General features: G+C 48.8%; 1 protein-coding gene across 1 annotated transcript; it reads left to right on the forward strand.

Annotated features, from left to right (window-relative positions):
* Positions 1-294: 294 nt before the first annotated feature.
* LOC132453524 (cAMP-specific 3',5'-cyclic phosphodiesterase 4B-like) lies at positions 295-9,236 on the forward strand. Its single transcript, XM_060046431.1, is given in 9 exon segments — positions 295-1,229; positions 1,689-1,788; positions 3,539-3,694; positions 4,253-4,341; positions 4,873-5,642; positions 7,351-7,485; positions 8,725-8,852; positions 9,037-9,090; positions 9,092-9,236. Coding segments are annotated over 5 exon segments (489 nt in total). The 5' UTR covers positions 295-1,229; positions 1,689-1,788; positions 3,539-3,694; positions 4,253-4,341; positions 4,873-5,600; the 3' UTR covers positions 9,222-9,236.
* The last annotated feature ends 163 nt before the right edge of the window (positions 9,237-9,399 follow it).

The following is a 9,399-nucleotide window of genomic DNA, read 5'->3' on the forward strand; positions in this document are numbered from 1 at the left end:
TTGTTGATGCGTTTAGTGTGTGTGCTTGTTTGTGGCTGTGCGTGTGCGTGTGCGTGCGTGCGTGCGTGTGTGTGTGTGTGCGTGTGTGTGTGTGTGTGTGTGTGTGCATATGCGTGTGTATGGCTTGTCCAGACAGAGTACAAGCTGAAGGACCGGTTGCACCTAGTGTCATATCCAGAGCAGGAAGGAGGAGGAGCAGCAGGAGGAGGAATAGGAACAGGAGGAGGAGGTGGAGCGGCAGAAGGAGGAGGGGGAGGAGAAGCAGGAGGAGGAGAAGAAGGAGGAGGAGCAGGAAGAGGAGGAGGAGCAGCATCAGGAGTAGGAGCAGGAGGAGGAGAAGCAGGAGGTGGAGGAGGAGGAGTAGGAGCAGCAGCAGAAGAGACTAGGCCCAGGTGGTCTGGAACCCGCAGAGGTCTATGAGTCTCTCTCTAAGGTAGAACACACCTGTGAGTCACATCAGAGGTAACCTGTGTTCTTATATAGTTATGATTTGGGGATTACCAGAGGTTATGTGTTATGTCATTACATTATTTTGTCAAACGTTGCATGGACAATGGCTTTCTGGTTATTGGGCAGCACTGTACAGAGATTGGGTTTAGAATGTGCTATCATTCAGCTGTTCAATCAGTTGAATCTATGGAGCTACTCAAGCATGAAGTCCTTGCTCCTTGTGTTCAGATGCCCAGCACAAGTGTCAAAAAAACAAACAAACGCAATTCAGTTTTTTGGCACAAACGATCGGCATATATATCACGTTGAGACATTTTTTTTCGTGTTTTTAATGACCAAAATAATCGTGACTATGGTTTTTACCATAATCTGGCAGCCCTACTGTTGAACTGACGGTTAAACGGTTCCCATCGCAGCCACACACGCAACGCATCCATCCACCCTAGACATTTTGGATAAAAGCATCTTACCCAAATGGGAAATAGCATTAGGGAGCAGGATAGTGAATGAAGCTGGGCTGATGGTTTGATGCCCAATGTCCAAAGTCTCACTTGTAGACATCCTTGAGAAGCATGCCTAACCCCAACCTGCTCCTAAAGGTCATGTATAACGACATAGTTATGTGTGTTAACAAACATAAACAGAATAGTCACTGTGAGAACCTGAAGTGCTGTTTCTTGTAGGGAACAGCACAAACAGGAGGCCATGTTCCTCCTGGCGCTGTATTGATCCTGGGCTCTGGACCGCTGGCCTGGGAAGGGCCAGGGATGAAGAAAAAGGTGAGTAGAATTCACAAGAAGCTTGAGAAGAACAACGGGCAAATCAACCTACCACTGACTAAGGCCCAGAAACAATTGATTCTATTATTTATTCAATTCATCTTCAATTTGATACATGTGTCCCATGCGAAATTATTACAAAATTAAAAATGATGTATATGTTTACAGTATAAATATGACAATTATACTAAAATAAATAGAAAATGCAATTCCTTAGGTATTGACCTTACGATGATACAATTGAAAGTAATAATCAATCATACTGTGTGTAACAATGGGTATTACACTGGCAATGAACAAGTGGTAACTGCTAAGTTTGAGGGCAACATATTGATTAACTCAATTTCACAGCTGAAAGACACAGGTACGCTTGCTTTCTGGAGGCTCATGCCTAGCTTAATTGTCTTTTATCAGGATTTATTGATAGAATTACGATATATTAAAAATCTTTCCTTTTAGGATTTTTGATATGACAGCACTGCATCCATTCCTACCACTTCCTATGGGGTTGCCAAAGAGACTGCAGAGGTCAATCCAGCTGGAGCAGACATCCCACTCGGTTTGTCAGAAGTCTCTCTCTCTCTCTCTCTCTTTCTCTCTTTCTCTCTCTCTCTCTCTCTCTCTCTCTCTCTCTCTCTCTCTCTCTCTCTCTCTCTCTCTCTCTCTCTCTCTCTCTCTCTCTCCCTTTCTCTCTCTCGCTCTCTGTCTTTGTCTAATCTCACTCTCACTCACTCTCTCTCTCTTGCTCTCTCTCTCTTGTTCTCTTTCTCTGTGTCTCTGCTCATCTGTCTCTCTTTCTTCCTCTTACTCTCTCTCGCTCTCTGTCTGTCTCTCTCTCTCACTCTTTCTCTCTCTCTCTGTCTCTCGACCCTCCCTCTCCTTCCCTGACTCATTCTCTGTCACTCAATCTTTCATAATTAATGGTGGGGTTTGATTGAGTGGCAAAGCTTCTTTGTGCAGTCACTCTTGTAAATAGAAAGCAATCACCGCAGGCTGAGGGCATACATCACTTCTCATTAATGCCTGTGAAAGCCTGGCAAGGGACAAAGCATTAAAACACCACAACGTCACACTGGGTGGGCGTGGCCATCCGTGTGGGCGTGGCCATCCGTGTGGGCGTCTGTGTGTGTCTGTGTGCATGTGTGTTTGTGTGCGTTCGTATGTGTGTGTGTGTCTGTTTGTGTGCGTTTGTGTATGTAGAATTTGTCTGTGTGTGTTCGTATCTATGTATGTATGTGTGTGTGTGTGTGTGTGTATTTGTGAATATATGTGTTTTTGCATGTGGGTGCGTGCGAGAATGTATGTATGTGTGTGTGTGTGTTTATCATTGTGATATAGTCAGAGTCAAACATCATTATTCACTGGTCCCCTTGTCTGGGTCTGTGTCTGGGCACAGATAAGAGGTGAGATATGTCGTTCAGTGGTTTGTTTCATTGTCAGGGTGGGACCGTTCTGATGGATCAGGTGGGGCCTGATCCATACTGGCTGCTGTGGGATATGCAAACGGTAGGCGTGTGATCATGTATCGCTGGCGAGTGCACCCCGGAGGCCCTGTAGCCGATGGGGTTGGTTTGGTTGGTCCTCCAGCCTGTTTGGGTCCAGTCCAGTGCCACGCCGGCCCGAAGAGATGGGTGCTTTCAGAAAGATGCTTGACAACAAAGCGGGCCACGATTGAAAAGATTTATTCTTGAAAAATGAAAAAAAAAAAGATTCTGTGCGATGACTACCATCCTGTCTACAGGTGCATTACACAAAAACAAAGACCTGCATGACTGCCGATAGAGCAATAGGTTACAGGTGCGACGTGAAATACGTCAAAACGAGAGAGAGAGAGAGAGAAGGGGGAATGGAAATAGGTGGGAGGGGGGAAGAACGTGAGAGACAAAGTCAAGGCTGGTGGGGGTTTAGCCGCTTTGGAACAGAATCAATGGAGACACTGTGTGTGTCTGTGCAGGGGGGGGAGGGGGGGGGGGGGGACTCCTACGAGGTTGGAAAGGTGGGGAGTTGGGGGAGGGAGGATAGAGTGAGAGAGAGAGAGATGCTGGGGGGTGGGGGAGGCACTGTGGCATGGGAAGGGGAGAGGTGTGTGTGTGTGAGGGAGAGAGAGAGAGACAGAGACAGAGAGAGAGAGAGAGAGGGGCAGATTGAGAGAGGGAGAGAGAGGTTCGGCAGGGATGTGTATGTGAGAGAGAGAGAGAGCGCGCAAGAGAAAGAGGAGGGAGGGAGGGAAGCTGGCTGAAGCGACGGATATTCATGAAGCCGCCGAGTGTTTTCCCTGCTTCTGACCGTGACACACCGTGCGCCTGCAGAGAGAGAGACACGCAGAGACAGACAGAGAGAGAGGGAGAAATAGAGTGAGATACAGAGAGAGAGAGAGAGGGAGCGCGGAAGAGAGGAGGAAGCAAGGAGATTGCAAAAGAAAGAAGGGCAAAGCCTGTCCTGCTGTTGATCCAGAGGCGATCAAGGTGAGTGTGTTGCTTTCTCTTACGCCCTACAGATTTATATCTGTGTTTGTGTGTGCGTGTGTGTGTGTGTGTGTGTGTGTGAGAGGCATGTTGCCACAAACACACACACGCACACGCACACAAACACACACACACACACACACACACACACATACATAATGCATGTGCAGGCTGGCATGACAGTAGGTTCATCAACATGTATGAGGGAATGGTGGTGTATCCTAGGTGGTCTCTTTCATAATAACCGGAAAGCTGATAGATTGCTTGCCAGCTTCGCGAGCATCTCTCTGTGTCTGGTGGTTATAATGGAGACAGTTATAGTGTGTGTGTGACTTTGTCTGTGTCTGTGCGTGTGTGTTTGTGATTGTGTATGATGTGTCCATGTGTGTGTGTGTGTGTGTGTCTGTATGATGTGTGCATGTGGGTTGTGTTGTGCGTGTGTCCTTTTGTGTGTGTCTGTCATCTGTGTGTCCCTGTGTCACCTTGCACACCTTGGTGTGTCAACAAAGTGTTTTCTTCAGTGTGTATCTGAGTGTGTTTGTGTTTCCATGCATGCAGGGTGTGTTGCTTGCTCTGCTTGACCCTGGTCCGGAGACATCTTGGCCAGTGTCTGTGTGTCTGCCTGCATGCCTGTCACAGCTCGGATGGTAACACAACACACACCGATACATCCCGAATCTGTACGATCCGTTCAAATGAGGTCAACAATAGCTGCTCAGAGTAATTATGTAACATATTTCAGCCCTGCAGTAGCTGTATCTGTATCACATTGGTGGTATACAAGCCATCGATCGCTTGGTGTGAGTATCCACAATGTCCCGATAGTAAAAATACAGGCTATTTTTTTTTTTTTTCAGCAGTTACTCTATCTGTCACCATCAGGGGTGTCTGTGTTTTGTTGTTCATTTGTTAGTGTCGTGCAGACTCCATCTCAAGATTTATCCTCAGGGAAAAGAGACAACTGTCTTTTGTCAGCAATATAACTAAGTGGTGAAGAAAATGACAGGAGACCGTGGAGTGTTGATTGTGACTATAGTTTTACACAGGACGCGTACATTACTTACCACCAGCCCGTATACAATACCAATACCAGTATTGATAAAAGGAAAAAATGAAATTACCTTGATATCGTTGAGTCTTTTTGCTCTTTTTTAATATGAAATATTTGTTTTCTTCAGGGAATCGGGCCTGGAGCCAACCGAAATACGGATCTATGATTTCAGCCGGGGGTTTCAGAAGAGGACGACGACTCTGACACAAAACTAAGAAATCTTTCCTGTGGGGGGATCTGGATCAGAACTGCTCACCTGATTATGGGAAACTGAACTGAGGCATAATGGAGCGTTTCCACCATTCCCATCAACACGGTGCGATCCCGAGGTGCCAGCCTTTCCTTGCGTCCGTTCCCGGGTTAACCCATGGGAGCTTTCCCATGAATTAACGTCTACATCCCTCCATGGAACACGTAGTTTTGGACAGCATGACCTTCGACTGCTACAAACCGTTGTCTAAACCGGCCAAATCACGACAAAAAGGGGACCCTCGGGAAGAGGTTTTGGCCATTAAGTGGTGAGAAAAAGACCCCCTCGTGAAATGTGAATGTGTTCCTCCACGCAAATTCCAATAGGTGGTTAAAACGAGCCGGCTAGCTGAGAGTCAGGGGGTCCACCATCGCCCCGTTAGCCCCCCTTTGGGCAGGATTACGTACGGTTCGGAGGGATTTGAACATTTCAGGAGGACCTTGTGGAACACTGGCCGAGTCGGAGCCAATGGGGGCCGGTTAGGACCCGGTCTGCCCCCGGTTTGACCTTGCAGTGACATTTGACCTCCGGTCCTGGCGCTCCACCTGCTCTGCTGCCTGGGTTCTGGAACGCTCCGCCCTGGGGCCCAGAACGAGCCAATCAGAATGAAGAAGAGCCGCAGTGTGCTGTCGGTGACGAGGGAAGAGGTGAGGAGCGCAATATGAACAAAGCCCAATATCAGTCTATAGACATAAGGACGGAATTGTATAAAAGCACAGCACACAAGTGAACAAGTGGACCGAATATGTGTCTGCTTTGGTTTCTGTGTGTGTGTGCGTGTGTGAATGTGTGTATGTCTCGTGCATGTATGCGTGCTTGGTGTGGGTGTGTTTCTGTGCGTACGTGTGTGTGGGGGAGCGTTGTGCACGTGTGTGTCTGTGTGTGTTTGTTAGATAACAGACTCTCCAATGTTAGACGAGCATGGCGTGGAAGGGACGGTACGTTTTGTAACAGGGGCTCGTTCGGAGGTCCATGTCTCTGCCTATGTTCAGGGATCCACGGCTAGATTTGTCTACCATCTTGGCTTAGAGACGCAAAAAGCCATTACTTGAGTGTTCTATTATTGATTATGCTGAGTGTGTGCCTTTGTGTGTGTGTTTGAGTGTGTGTGTGTGTGTGTGTGTGTGTGTGTGTGTGTGTGTGTGTGAGTGTGTGTGCATGGGGGTATGTATGGTGTGTGTATATATATGTGCATGGATTTGAGCAGCTCTCCACATCTGGGTCTGGACAACATCAAACGCAGCATGGAAGCCACACGGCACTGTTGCCTAGCAACTGCTGCCATTCCCCCAGTGTTTTGTTGCTACGGTACTGCAGTGCAGATCAGACTCTAAGAGCTCGGTCTGTAGAGGCCTAACCCCAGACATGAACACACAAACACACACACGTACATACATGTACATACATACATCATGTATTGTGTGATTAGGCATTCACCCAAAACACACATGAATACAAAATAGATGCATAATAAACTCATTGATATTCAGCACTACAGGATATTTGCCTGATCCTGGATATTTTTCATGTTTCATGGCTTTGTGTATTCAGATAGCAGCATGTGTTAGCATGTAGCCGCATGTAGCTATGTAGGCTAACAATCACATTGCCAAGAGGTGGCCACTCTGCTGGTTATTTACAGTATGGGTCAATTTTCCAATATCCTATAACTATCCTATAACTAACTCATTGCTATAATAACAACAACATCATTTTAGTCAAAGGCTATCTGTTTCTTAGTGCACACACACTCGCAATGCATATTCTTTCATGTTGTCAGTGATCATCATGTTCAGCACATCTACTACTGAGTCATTCAGTAGACCCTTTTTTTTCCAATTGACTTTGAAGCAAACAAGGATACATTTCCTCATCGAGACATCTTGCTCAAGCACGCCCACAGGAAAGCTGCAGGCCTGGGGATTGAACCCAGAAGCTTTCAGCTGGGAGACGAGCACCCTACCAGCTACTAGACTATCCTGGCGTTCTGTCAGTCCAACGGTTGTTTCATTTTATTGGTAAATGGACTGCATTTTTATAGCGCTTTTATCCAAAGCCCTTTACAATATTGCCTGACATTCACCCGTTCATACACACTTTGACGGCGGAGGCCAACGATGCAAGGCGTCAGCCAGCTCGTCGGGAGCAGTTAGGGTAAGGTGCCATGCTCAGGGACACCTCGACACATCGGACCCACGACCTGGCGGTTACCAGCCAGCCCCCCGCTGTACCTCCTGAGCTACTGCCCCCCCTCACTGGGGATGAATCCTTTGAAAGGAACCTGCTTTATTCAGTGCGTCGTCATGCCGTTCTCCTGCCCTCCTTTGAATCCTGGTTCTTTTTGTGCGGGGGAAGGGCATCGACCCGGGGTTGAACGGCGGCGGGGAGAAGGCGGAGTCGTCGCGCTACAGCCGCTCCTACACGTCGGGCGCCACCCTGGGTACCGAGCTGCGAAGGGGGAGGAGCCGACGCCTCTCCTCCAGCCTTCAGGTACCAACCCTCACCCTACTAACCACACTAACCCTAACCCTAGTAACCCTACTAACCACACTAACCCTAACCCTACTAACCACACTAACCCTCACCCTACTAACCACACTAACCCTAACCCTACTAACCACACTAACCCTAACCCTACTAACCACACTAACCCTAACCCTACTAACCACACTAACCCTAACCCTACTAACCACACTAACCCCTAACCCTACTAACCACACTAACCCTAACCCTACTAACCACACTAACCCTAACCACACTAACCCTAACCCTACTAACCACACTAACCCTAACCCTAGTAACCCTACTAACCACACTAACCCTAACCCTGCTAACCACACTAACCCTAACCCTACTAACCACACTAACCCTAACCCTAACCCTACTAACCACACTAACCCTAACCCTGCTAACCACACTAACCCTAACCCTACTAACCACACTAACCCTAACCCTAACCCTACTAACCACACTAACCCTAACCCTACTAACCACACTAACCCTCACCCTACTAACCACACTAACCCTCACCCTAGTAACCACACTAACCCTAACCCTACTAACCACACTAACCCTCACCCTAGTAACCACACTAACCCTAACCCTAGTAACCCTACTAACCACACTAACCCTAACCCTAACCCTACTAACCACACTAACCCTAACCCTACTAACCACACTAACCCTAACCCTACTAACCACACTAACCCTCACCCTACTAACCACACTAACCCTCACCCTACTAACCACACTAACCCTCACCCTACTAACCACACTAACCCTCACCCTACTAACCACACTAACCCTCACCCTACTAACCACACTAACCCTCACCCTACTAACCACACTAACCCTAACCCTAGTAACCACACTAACTATACCAACCCCAACCCTACTAACCAGACTAACTGTACCAACCCTAACCATACAAACTGCAATACCAACTCTGCAGTCGAGGAATTCCCCGTGGAATTATAAAAATATATAAAAACACAGGTTAATGCTGACGTTGAATCGTCAAACGATACAAACTATAATACCTTGAGCGTCCTTTGATCCCGCTACTTTCTGTACACAACCTCCTCCGGTTGTGTACAGAAAGTGATCTAAATTATAAATTATTAATTCTAATCCAAATGGTTTAGAAACGAAAATCCCTCAAAGGATCAGAGAGTCGAGCAGCAGTGTGCCGGTGAGCCCAACCCTATAAACCCCGCCCCCTCCTCACAGGTACCGTGCTGGCTCCGCCCACGGGACCGCACCCGCTCGCCCGAGGTCCCGACCAATGTCTCTCGCCCGACCACCCTCCCTCTCCGCATCCCGCCACGCATCTCCATCACCCAGGCAGACAGCGACGGGTGAGACGCCGCTCACACACACACACACCACCGTTGACCTTTGAACCCTTTGACCCTTGCACCCCTTATCTCGCCTACGGATACACACTTAACGTTACACTGTCTCCCCCCCCCCCCCCCCCTCGATGTGTGTGTGTGTGTGTGTGTGTGTGTGTGTGTGTGTGTGTGTGTGTGTGTGTTTCAGCTACGAGGTGGAGAATGGCGTGTCCCCGGCCCACACCCCCCTGGGGCTCCAGAGCCCGGGCCCTCACCCTCACCACGCCCTTCCCCTCGGGCCAGCGCCGCGAGTCCTTCCTGTACCGCTCCGACTCCGACTACGACATGTCCCCGCAGTCGGTGTCCCGCAACTCCCTGGCCAGCGAGGGGTGAGAGACAGAGAGAGAGAGGGGGGGGGGGGGAGAGGGGGGGGGGGGGGGGAGAGAGGGGGGGGGGGGGAGAGAGAGAGAGGGGGGGAAAGAGAGAGAGAGAGAGAGAGAGAGAGAGAGAGAGAGAGAGAGAGAGAGAGAGAGAGAGAGAGAGAGAGAGAGAGACAGAGAGAGAGGGAGGG

The sequence above is a fragment of the Gadus macrocephalus genome, chromosome 3 (assembly GCF_031168955.1).
Source record: "Gadus macrocephalus chromosome 3, ASM3116895v1".
NCBI lineage: Eukaryota > Metazoa > Chordata > Actinopteri > Gadiformes > Gadidae > Gadus > Gadus macrocephalus.